This window comes from Pseudophryne corroboree, chromosome 8 (assembly GCF_028390025.1).
Source record: "Pseudophryne corroboree isolate aPseCor3 chromosome 8, aPseCor3.hap2, whole genome shotgun sequence".
Classification (NCBI taxonomy): domain Eukaryota; kingdom Metazoa; phylum Chordata; class Amphibia; order Anura; family Myobatrachidae; genus Pseudophryne; species Pseudophryne corroboree.
The window spans coordinates 351,496,438-351,509,504 of NC_086451.1; the positions used below are offsets into that span (position 1 = coordinate 351,496,438).

General features: G+C 48.4%; 1 protein-coding gene across 2 annotated transcripts in view; it reads left to right on the forward strand.

The window, feature by feature from the left end:
• Nucleotides 1-13,067, forward strand: part of LOC134949111 (interleukin-13 receptor subunit alpha-1-like) — a 238,155-nt gene that overhangs the window by 181,538 nt on the left and 43,550 nt on the right. For both annotated transcript variants that reach the window (XM_063937501.1, XM_063937502.1), the window contains one exon: nt 947-991. In XM_063937501.1, coding sequence (XP_063793571.1) covers nt 947-991 — 45 coding nt within the window. The remainder of the gene's footprint in view (nt 1-946; nt 992-13,067) is intronic.

Sequence of the window (13,067 nt, forward strand, 5' to 3'; positions counted from 1 at the left end):
AGTTCGTACAAACAGCGTTACTTATTCGGTTAAGAGTTCTTGGCCGCTGTTTGATATGTTGTACGGTTCGGTTCCTCGCCATGTGCTATAGTGTCATGTCCTACTCTCTCAGTCAAATTTTTCAAACTGAGGGAGGAGGGATGTGAAGGGGGAGGAGCCGGCTGTGCAGACAATGCTAATTTTAGATTGTGCCACACCTCCGGTTCAAGGCTTCACACCCCTACTGTATAGGACTCCAGTGTCCCCTAGAGGATTCAGAGAAATGGATTTATCGGTAAGTACCAAAATCCTCTTTGTATAGCAACCAATTGTAGAACCAAAATAAGTCAAAATATATTGCAAAGCATTAGTAAATATAAGAAAAGCAGATAGAAAACAGCATTTTAAGATTATTGTAAATGTACATGTGCTTTTATTAATCATGTTGTGGGTTGTTAATACCCCTTTCACACCACACAAATAACCCGGTATCGACCTGGCATATTGCCGGGTCAACACGGGTCAGCGTGCGGTGTGAAAGGGGCATAGCCGAAATCGCGGCTCGCCTGACCCAGCAATTCAACCCGGGAATAAAGCAGTGTTATACCCGGGTTGAATACCAGGTCAGTGGCTGCGTAAATGGGCTCCCGAGTTGATGCATCCCGGGAGCCGTTTACTACAGCAGGGAGAGGCGGCGCGGAGAGAATCTCATCTCCCAGCGCCGCCTCCACCTCCGCCCCCACCGCCAGCTCCGCCCCCCACTGCTATGGCAACCCGCCCGGCATATTGCCGGATCCTACCCGGGAAGGACCCGTTTCCAATTACCGGGTTGGGATCCGGCATTGGCAGTGTGAAAAGGGTATTAGTGGGCTAAAATAACTGTAAGGTATATATTTTGTTATTTATATAAATCCTAAATATTTAATCATTTCATTTTTTTATAACTTTTTCTTTTATGTTCTTGCAGGGAACAAAACTCTTCTACTGTGGAAACAAATAGTAAACCATCAGAGTAAGTTGAGTTATGTATTATATTTATTTTTTTAAGGGGAAATTCATGTAGTAACTTTCAGACTTTTGTTCTATCTTAACATTCCTAAAAATAATGTGCTAAAAGTTTTTATTTGGTCTATATATATATATATATATATATATATGTATTTATTTACAGTTTCTTATATAGTGCAGCACATTCTGTTTCACTATATATATATATATATATATACACACACACACACAAACACACACACACACACACACACACACACACACACACACACACACACATATAGTTGGTGAGAGGGGAGCTAAAGTAAAACCTGTGCAGTCTCCACTAGCAGTTAAGGTTTGGACATCCGGGTTTACCAAGCTGGATAGATACAGCTGGAACTCATGACTGGACAGTTTAAAACTCCCATACATCTGTGCACTGATGCTAGATAGCAGTCAGAAGGTAGGTCGGAGTCTCCGTAGTGCCAGAGACTGATGATATTGGCTGTGCCAGAGGAGTACAGCAGATTGTGGCTGTAGGCCATTGCAGCAGACCGATCGGTAAGCACCTTAGTGCTGGGATATTTAATTTGACCAGTTTGTTTATTTTTTATTTATTTGTCCAGGCCTGTGTCTGTGAAGTATAAAGTGCAGTGTCTGATGCCATTAAAGATACTGCTTCACTGTGAACCTGCTTGTCGTGAGTCCTCTCCCTAGAGCAGGGCCCTCTTCCATCCTGTTTTCACTGCCCTCTTCTCTTGAACTTCAATTACAGCTCTCTCCTACTCAGTGACTGTTCATCTCTTCCAATGGCTGCCAGCCCCCAGTAGTATGCCGAATACTCCTTTGCTTCCTTATCTCTCAGCTGTGTACTAAGAACTGTGGTGTTTTTTGTTACCTGTGCTCTGTTTTAGTTTTCTGTGATGTTAAGTCCTGTATACCCTGTATTGTTCTAATGTGTGTTTTATTTACGGTGCTCCGAAACACTTGTGGCGCCTTATAAATAAATTATAATACTAATAATTCCTACAACTCTGTTACTATATACAGTGGGGCAAAAAAGTATTTGGACAGCCACCGATTGTGCAAGTTGACCCACTTAAAAAGATGAGAGAGGTCTGTAATTTCCATCATAGGTACACGTCAACTATGAGAGACAATTTATTTGTATATTCTTGCAGAAAATAAATATTTGGACAATAAAAAAGTTTAACTCAATACTTTGTAATTAGTGATTTGCACCGGAAATTTTTCGGGTTTTGTGTTTTGGTTTTGGATTCGGTTCCGCTGCCGTGTTTTGGATTCGGACGCGTTTTGGCAAAACCTCCCTGAAATTTTTTTGTCGGATTTGGGTGTGTTTTGGATTCGGGTGTTTTTTTACAAAAAACCCTCAAAAACAGCTTAAATCATAGAATTTGGGGGTCATTTTGATCCCATAGTATTATTAACCTCAATAACCATAATTTCCACTCATTTCCAGTCTATTCTGAACACCTCACACCTCACAATATTATTTTTAGTCCTAAAATTTGCACCAAGGTCGCTGGATGACTAAGCTAAGCAAACCAAGTGGCCGACACAAACACCTGGCCCATCTAGTAGTGGCACTGCAGTGTCAGATGGGATGGCAGATTTAAAAAATAGTCCCCAAACAGCACATGATGCAAAGAAAAAAAGAGGTGCACCAAGGTCGCTGGATGGCTAAGCTAAGTGACCCAAGTGGCCGACACAAACACCTGGCCCATCTAGGAGTGGCACTGCAGTGTCAGACAGGATGGCAGATTTAAAAAATAGTCCCCAAACAGCACATGATGCAAAGAAAAAAAGAGGTGCACCAAGGTCGTTGGATGGCTAAGCTAAGCGACCCAAGTGGCCGACACAAACACCTGGCCCATCTAGGAGTGGCACTGCAGTGTCAGACAGGATGGCAGATTTAAAAAATAGTCCCCAAACAGCACATGATGCAAAGAAAAAAAGAGGTGCACCGAGGTCGCTGGATGGCTAAGCTAAGCGACCCAAGTGGCCGACACAAACACCTGGCCCATCTAGGAGTGGCACTGCAGTGTCAGACAGGATGGCAGATTTAAAAAATAGTCCCCAAACAGCACATGATGCAAAGAAAAAAAGAGGTGCACCAAGGTCGCTGGATGGCTAAGCTAAGTGACCCAAGTGGCCGACACAAACACCTGGCCCATCTAGGAGTGGCACTGCAGTGTCAGAAAGGATGGCAGATTTAAAAAATAGTCCCCAAACAGCACATGATGCAAAGAAAAAAAGAGGTGCACCAAGGTCGCTGGATGGCTAAGCTAAGTGACCCAAATGGCCAACACAAACACCTGGCCCATCTAGGAGTGGCACTGCAGTGTCAGACAGGATGGCAGATTTAAAAAATAGTCCCCAAACAGCACATGGTGCAAAGAAAAAAAGAGGTGCACCAAGGTCGCTGGATGGCTAAGCTTAGCGACCCAAGTGGCCGACACAAACACCTGGCCCATCTAGGAGTGGCACTGCAGTGTCAGACAGGATGGCAGATTTAAAAAATAGTCCCCAAACAGCACATGATGCAAAGAAAAAAAGAGGTGCACCAAGGTCGCTGGATGGCTAAGCGACCCAAGTGGCCGACACAAACACCTGGCCCATCTAGGAGTGGCACTGCAGTGTCAGAAAGGATGGCAGATTTAAAAAATAGTCCCCAAACAGCACATGATGCAAAGAAAAAAAGAGGTGCACCAAGGTCGCTGGATGGCTAAGCTAAGCGACCCAAGTGGCCGACACAAACACCTGGTCTATCCAGGAGTGGCACTGCAGTGTCAGACAGGATGGCAGATTTAAAAGATAGTCCCCAAACAGCACATGATGCAAAGAGAAAAAGAGGTGCACCGAGGTCGCTGGATAGCTAAGCTAAGCGACCCAAGTGGCCGACACAAACACCTGGCCCATCTAGGAGTGGCACTGCAGTGTCAGACAGGATGGCAGATTTAAAAAAAATAGTCCCCAAACAGCACATGATACAAAGAAAAAAAGAGGTGCACCAAGGTCGCTGGATGGCTAAGCTAAGCGACCCAAGTGGCCGACACAAACACCTGGCCCATCTAGGAGTGGCACTGCAGTGTCAGACAGGATGGCAGATTTAAAAAATAGTCCCCAAACAGCACATGATGCAAAGAAAAAAAGAGGTGCACCAAGGTCGCTGGACGGCTAAGCTAAGCGACCCAAGTGGCCGACACAAACACCTGGCCCATCTAGGAGTGGCACTGCAGTGTCAGACAGGATTGCAGATTTAAAAAATAGTCCCCAAACAGCACATGCAGCACACATATGGATAGTACTGTATACTTGACGACACAGAGGTAGAGCAATGGACTACTGTACCGTACTGCTATATATATACTGGTGGTCAGCAAAATTCTGCACTGTCCTTCTACTATATACTGCGCACAACTACAATGCAGCACAGATATGGATAGTATACTTGACGACACAGAGGTAGAGCAGTGGACTACTGTACCGTACTGCTATATATATACTGGTGGTCAGCAAAATTCTGCACTGTCCTCCTACTATATACTGCGCACAACTAAAATGCAGCACAGGTATGGATGCATAGTATACTTGACGACACAGAGGTAGAGCAATGGACTACTGTACAGTACTGCTATATATATACTGGTGGTCAGCAAAATTCTGCACTGTCCTCCTACTATATACTGCGCACAACTAAAATGCAGCACAGGTATGGATGCATAGTATACTGTACTTGTCGACACAGAGGTAGAGCAATGGACTACTGTACCGTACTGCTATATATATACTGGTGGTGAGCAAAATTCTACACTGTCCTCCTACTATATACTGCGCACAACTACAATGCAGCACAGATATGGATAGTATACTTGACGACACAGAGGTAAAGCAGTGGACTACTGTACCGTACTGCTATATATATACTGGTGGTCAGCAAAATTCTGCACTGTCCTCCTACTATATACTGCGCACAACTAAATTGCAGCACAGGTATGGATGCATAGTATACTTGTCGACACAGAGGTAGAGCAATGGACTACTGTACCGTACTGCTATATATATACTGGTGGTCAGCAAAATTCTGCACTGTCCTACTATATACTGCGCACAACTACAATGCAGCACAGATATGGATAGTATACTTGACGACACAGAGGTAGAGCAGTGAGTGGACTACTGTACCGTACTGCTATATATATACTGGTGGTCAGCAAAATTCTGCACTGTCCTCCTACTATATACTGCGCACAACTAAAATGCAGCACAGGTATGGATGCATAGTATACTTGAAGACACAGAGGTAGAGCAATGGACTACTGTACCGTACTGCTACTGTACCGTACTGGTGGTCAGCAAAATTCTGCACTGTCCTCCTACTATATACTGCGCACAACTAAAATACAGCACAGGTATGGATGCATAGTATACTTGAAGACACAGAGGTAGAGCAATGGACTACTGTACCGTACTGCTATATATATACTGGTGGTCAGCAAAATTCTGCACTGTCCTCCTACTATATACTACAATGCAGCACAGATATGGAGCGTTTTTCAGGCAGAGAACGTATATATTTAGCACACTGAGCACAGATATTTGCAGCACACTGAGCACAGATATTTGCAGCACACTGAACACAGAAACTGAGAGAACGCAACCACGTCCTCTCGCTATCATCTCCAAAGCACGAGTGAAAATGGCAGCGACGCGCGGCTCCTTATATAGAATACGAATCTCGCGAGAATCCGACAGCGGGATGATGACGTTCAGGCGCGCTCGGGTTAACCGAGCAAGGCGGGAAGATCCGAGGCTGCCTCGGAACCGTGTGTTAAATGGGTAAAGTTCGGGGGGTTCGGATCCCGAGGAACTGAACCCGCTCATCTCTATTTGTAATATAACCTCGGTTGCTAATTACAGAGGTCAAACGTTTCCTGTAGTTCTTGACCAGGTTTGCACACACTGTAGCAGGTATTTTGGCCCACTCTGCCATGCAGATCTTCTCTAGATCTGTCATGTTTTGAGGCTGTCGCCGGCCAACACGGACTTTCAACTCCCTCCACAGATTTTCTATTGGGTTGAGGTCTGGAGACTGGCTAGGCCACTCCAGGACCTTGAAATGCTTCTTACGGAGCCACTCCTTAGTTGCCCGGGCGGTGTGTTTGGGGTCATTGTCATGCTGGAAGACCCAGCCACGTTCCATCTTCAATGCTCTTACTCAGGGAAGGAGGTTTTTGCCCAAAATCTCACAATACATGGCTTCATTCATCCTCTCCTTAATACGGATCAGTCGTCCTGTCCCCTTTGCAGAAAAGCAGCCCAAAAGCATGATGTTTCCACTCCCATGCTTCACAGTGGGCATGGTGTTCTTGGGATGCCATTCATCATTCTTCTCCCTCCAAACACGGCGAGTGGAGTTTATACCAAAAAGTTCGATTTTGCTCTCATCTGACCACATTACATTTTCCCAATCCTCCTCTGGATCATCCAGATGGTCACTGGCAAACTTTAGATGGGCCTGGACATGTGCTGGCTTAAGCAGGGGGACCTTTCGTGCGCTGCAGGATTTCAATCCATGACGACATAGTGTGTTACTAATGGTAACCTTTGTGACTGTGGTCCCAGCTCTCTTGAGGTCATTGACCAGGTTCCCCCATGTAGTTCTGGGCTGATTCCTCACCGTTCTCAAGATCATTGATACCCCAACGGTGTGAGATCTTGCATGGAGCACCAGGTCGAGGGAGATTGTCAGTGATCTTGTATTTCTTCAATTTTTTAATAATTGCGCCAACAGTTGATCTCTTCTCACCAAGCTGCTTGCCTATTGTCGAGTAGCTCATCCCAGCCTTGTGCAGCTCTACAATTTTGTCCCTGGTGTCCTTAGACAGCTCTCTGGTCTTGGCCATGGTGGAGAGGTAGCAGTCTGACTGTTTGAGGGTGTGGACAGGTGTCTTTTATACAGATAACCAGTTCAAACAGGTGCCATTAATACAGGTAATGAGTGGAGGATAGAAGAGCTTCTTAAAGAACAAGTAACAGTTCTGTGAGAGCCAGAAATCTTGCTGCTTGGTAGGTGTTCAAATATTTATTTCCACAAGAATATACAAGTAAATTGTTTAAAAATCATACAATGTGATTTCCTGGGTTTTTTTTTTCCAGATTCTGTCTCTTACAGTTGAAGTGTACCTATGATGAAAATTACAGACCTCTCTCATCTTTTTAAGTGGGTCAACTTGCCCAATCGGTGGCTGTCCAAATACTTTTTTGCCCCACTGTAGAGATATATAGATATATAGATATAGGATACATGTGGTCTGGCTCTCATTTATGCTCCTGCTCTGCACCGGGTGCCTCCGTAATCGTGAACATAGACAGGCAGCAGACGTGGCACTCCAGGTGCCTCACACAATAAGACTCTCAGACAGGCAGTGTAGAAAACACAACGCTTCAATGCCGGTTTAATAAGGCATTTTCCTCAGGAATATATATATATATATATATATATATATATATATAGAGAGAGAGAGAGCTTACCGACGCCGGGATCCCGGCAGCATACCGGCAGCAAGCCCCTTGCGGGCTCGGTGGCGACCTGCGGTCGCCACGGGTTCTATTCCCACTCTATGGGTGTCGTGGACACCCACGAGTGGAAATAGTCCCTGTTGGTCGGCATGCCGACCATCGGGACAGTGACCCGTCGGGCTGGTGGAGGAGGTCATGTGACTGTCGGTCAGCTGACCGGCGGTCACATGAATACCACCCGAGAGAGAGAGAGAGAGAGAGAGAGAGAGAGAGAGAGAAAGAGAGATTTTTATATATACACACATATAATAGGAATTTCTCTAGCATCCATAAGGGATATTGGGGAGACTGAGTACGATGGGTATAGACAGGGTCCAAAGGAGCCTTTGCACTTTAAATTTCTTCACTGGGTGTGCTGGCTCCTCCCCTCTATGCCCCCTCCGACAGGCAGTTTAGAAAAAAGTGCCCTCAGGAGAGTATGCACATCTCTGTAGCTCCAGAGAGTTTTCTTCAGTTTATTTTAAATCTTTGTTACTTTCAGTATGCTGTTTGGGCAACAGCATACCTGCACCGTGGGGGTTAGGGGGCGGACGGTCACCGTCCTTGCGATGTGTCAGAGCCACTTCCCCGCTGCAGGACCACCGTCCTGAGAGGTTGTTTGTTCAGCGAGGCACTGCGCCTTAGCTGTCGCAATTGCAGCACACCCCTAACTGATGCCTGAAGGTGACGACAGTGGGGAGTACAAACCGGGAGCACCACTAGGGGGGTCCCCCAGCTCCTGTTGTGGCAGAACGCGGGCGCAGCATACGGGACCCTGGTGTGAGGGGGGGGGGGACCCGCTAGAGCCCCCTGTGTAAACTGGCTAGCGGTGGCTTAAACTAGCACTTGTGTGATGGTTTTTAAGCACTTTGGGAGGCATTGCCAGTATAAAAATCTTTGTAGCTCCGACGCCATTGGGGGGGCGGACCTACCTCAGAGTGGGACCAGCAACATTTTGGCGCCTTCCTCTGCTTACTGCAGCAGCAGCAGGCTCACACAGCTCCTCCTGACACTCAAGACACGCTGGAAAACTGATACAAGGTGTAGCAAAGGGGGAGAGCCACTATTGTACACAATCTGTGTCCTATACAGGACAGAAATCATTAGTGTTTCACTGTAATATAATTAGCTGGGGTGTGCTGGTCTTCTCTCTCTGTGTGTCTCCTCTCACATACAGTAAGGGCAGGCTTGATAAGTTTTACTGTCTGTGTGTATGTGTATGTCATTGTGATTTACTGTGAACATGGGTAAACACAAACTATGCAGTGTATGTGTAAGAGGGGCGGTGGTGCAGTGCTTGTAGTGCCTGCTGCCATGCAGGTGTAGGTTCACCACTTACCAGGCGCCGCACTCTCTCACCTTCAGGTACCGGAACATTCAACGGACCTGGAAAATCTTCAATCGAAACCGGACACGATGACCTAGGAGGAAGGAGATTGCTGAGTGCCGTCCTCCTGACTGTGGACCGAAACGCCCTCCGGAACCGAGGAAAAATGCGCTTTCAGGCTAGGTGAGGGTCATCCCAGGCGTACGCCTAAGAGCCCGAGTTTCACCTATTGGCACTTTCGCACCAGGTGGAAATTCTACCTTGCACCGGCGTGCAAGGCTCACCGCTCGCCCTGAAGGAAGGGAGACAGATAGGGACGAACACAGAAGGAACACACAGACAGATGTTACTCACCGTCCTACGTCTTGTACTCCGATCTTCTCTACTTACAGGTCCCTGTAAGGAGTCAAAGAGAGAAACAGCCGTGCAGGGCCTAACTCTAACCTAGTCTGCATCCGCTACACTAGCTACATAAACAAAGCCCTCAAACTGGCTCAAGTGTGGGTGGTGCAACACAAACTATGCACAAACTCTAAACAACACTTTGCCCTGCACGGTAACAACACACATATCAGAGTACAACATCAAACGGTGCGGTTCCTTTAGATCCCTACCTGCACTCTGGGGGGGTGGACGCCGCACAGCCTACCCACCTCCTGTACCCTCCTTTATGTGGGGCTCAGGCCAAGCGAGCCTGCCTACCTATACTCCTTGGAATGGACTGGACCTAGTGCCCAGTGCCACTCGTATCCACCTTCGGGGAAAAACCTCTTATTTGTTGGGCCCAACGCCCCCCTAACTGCACACAGGCCCGAGGCCTGACTTTATCCCTTGGGCCTAGCACCCGCCTAACTTGTCGCCCGTTGGATGACCTGGGCCTACTGCCCTGGGTCACCTTATAACCCTAAGCCAAAATGAACTAGGGCCTAATGCCCTCTAATGCTTCCCAGGCCTAGTGCCTGATTTTGCCCCCGGGCCTAGTGCCCGCCTACCGCGATGGTGAGGTGGCTTGGGCCTAACGCCCAAACCACCAAATCGAATGAGGACCCCCAAACTCCGATCAGGGCCACGGGCCGGGGGGAACCCCGACTACACGTGCCCACGGACCCAATCAAACGTACCCACGGGCCGGGAGGGCCCGACTAACTGCCCACAGGCCGGAAGGGCCTGACTATGCCCACGGGCCTAATGCCCGAACACCCGGTGGTCTAGGGAGGAAAGGGGAGGGGGTGAAGGTAGCCTCACTGAGGCCTCACCTGATCCGGGGGTCTCCGGCGCCCTCTTCTGCCGCCGGCCAGTCCTGGCCAGCGGCGCCGCCTCCGCTCTTTCGCGTCCAGCCGCCGCTGGACATCTTCTTTCCTCTGGAGCTCGACGTCTTCTGGCCTCTTCAACGGCCACCGGAGCTCTTCTTCCCGCGGCCGACGTCTTCTCTCACGCGCCGACTTCCTTCTCCGGGTCCCGGCCGCTCCTTCTTCTTCCGCACTCTTCCACGCGCTACCCGTCTTCTTCGGCTCCCACCCGGCGTCTGACGTCAGACGCCGGGGGCGGGGCCTATGATGCGGCGAGCGCCGATTGGCTCGCCGCACCCGCCTCCGATTGGCCGGCGCTCCGCGAGCCGCGATTGGCTTGCGGATGGCGCCGGGTTTGAAAAGACGCCGGCGGCGCTTCTCATTGGCGGCCCAAGTGGCGCCAAGTTTGAAACGCCGCGGCGCCGCTGCCCTTCGCCGCCGACAGTCTGGTGCAGGGAAATATCTGATCCCTGCACCGGACACCCGCCGCTGCAACGATGTGCCCTGTATTACAGGGCACATCTCCACATTTGCCACACCAGATTCTCTCCCTTATCATCTGATTCTGTTTCATGTGAACAATGCAGCCAATCTTTACAACTCAGTGAGGGGGCTAGGAGAGAGCGTCCAGATCCCTCCTGGCTAGGGGCCCTTAAGAACCTGATGTCTGATATGTCATCACAACTCATTGCTAATGTTCAGAAAACTCAGCTACTAAAACAGGCTGTTGCAGACTTCTACTAGGGCAGATGTTACACAGCCCCCCCTTTCTAATTCAGGACCACAGGTGAAGTCCGCCGACGCGTTTTGAGATGATTAGTCTCTTTTTCAAGGCTTGTACTCCCCTGTGTATTTGTCCTCCTTTTAAACCTAAGTCGGTGGACTCCACCTGTGACCTGCACCTGGGAGACGAACACATCGCCAATGGTTGAAGCCTAGGAGCCAGATGCAGGGTAAACCGGTTACTCTGCATGCACCATAGCAACACCTGCGGCTCCTCCTCACCGGTTGCGGTATGCTCCACCTTCCTAATTTCTCTTATCTATTTAAAAGAAAAAATATTTTAATTAATGTTTTATACATATATTGTTCCACATTGTTATTCTATTAAATAAGATATTTTATTATATCTGAAAGCATATTAATTCACTATACAGCCACGTTGGTTTCACTGGGCAGCACCATCTTTAAGACACAACCACATTCGTTCACATTCATCATTTCAGGTTTCATTGGGGAAACCTAGTGTCTTTTGAGGCTTGCTCACGCTCAGAGAGACGCCTGAATAAGCCCCCCAAACACACACACTTTTGCCATGACCTATTTAAGTTAGCCTGGAAAAATCCAGACAAAATATACCAAGTGTCAAAAAGATTTTTGCGCACTTTCCCATTTGCTCCTGAAGGTAGGAAATTCTGGGAAGACTGTCAAAAAAGGCGGTGCTGCCTGCCCCGGGCTCCTTTACCATAAAGGACCCTGGGGACAGTAAAATAGAGACTACACTAAAGTCTATCTACACAGCACCTGGTGTATCGCAAAGGCCGGTCATAGCGGGTTGCTAGATGACCCATGCCATTCACATGACTCTCATTCTCAGATTCAGGAGGGCCTCTCCGGGGACATGCCTCTGGTCACTACAATGACTCTCCTGAAGCACATTCAGGACACTGCACGCGTTCTGTGTGACTCGCTCAAGGAGATAGGCAATATTAATGCTAGGACCTCTGCCATGGCAGTGTCGGCGCACATGGCCTTTTGGTTGCGTCAATGGATAGCGGACGCAGAGTCCAAGCGCAGTGTGGAATCTCTCCCCTTTTCTGGGGAATGGCTCTTTGGGGTTGAGTTGTATTTGTGGATTTCCTAAGTTACTGCAGGGAAATTCATGTTTCTCCCCTCTGGGGCTCCACCGGCTAGGCGTTTCTACCCGGGGCCATCTGTTCAGTCCTTTCGGTCTAACAGATTTCGATCTAGGGCCAGAGGTACCTACAATGTGGCTAGAGGCACGAGAGGTTATACAAGAAGAGCTGCGAACACTGGTTCTCAGGAACAGAGCACCAGTTCTGCTTCCACTAAGTCCTCAGCATAACGGTGCCCACCCACCCCGAGGGGATGTCGAGGTGGGAGCTCGACTGCGTCACTTCAGCCACATCTGGGAAAGCTCCTCCCAGGATACCTGGGTAAGGGACCTTATTTCTCAGGGCTACAAGCTGGAGTTCGACGGGTGCTCCTCCCCAACGATTTTTCAAAGCAAGCTTGCCAGCTCTGGAGGATGCGCAAGTTACGTTGCAACAGGCCATCCACAAGTTGGTCCAGTCCCACGTCATTGTTCCAGTACCAATACAACAATGGGGTAAGGGTTATTACTCCACCCTGTTTGTGGTACCGAAGCTCGGTAAGGCCCATTTTGAATCTAAAGTCCTTGAACCCTTATCTCAGGGTTTTCAAATTCAAGATGGAATCCTTAAGAGCAGTGATTGCGGGCCTGGAAGAACAGGAATTCCTGGTTTCCTTGGACATCAAGGATGCCTACCTTCATATTCCAATTTGGCCACCTCATCAGACTTATCTGAGGTTTGCCCTACTGGACGATCACTACCAGTTCGAGGCCCTACCCTTCGGCCTGTTCACAGCTCCGAGGGTATTGACAAAGGTAATGGCGGAGATGATGTTCCAACTCCGGGTCCAGGGGGTCAATGTTGTCCCTTAGCTAGACGATCTCCTGATAAAAGCAAGATCCAGGGAGCTTTTATTGCTACATATCAACCACACTATCCAACTTCTGTCACACCATGGGTGAATTCTCAATTTGCTGAAGTCCCACCTGGAGCCAACTCAGCGGCTCCTGTTCCTGGGGTTGTTACTGGATACTGTCGCTCAGCAGGTGTTCCTCCTGGAGGACA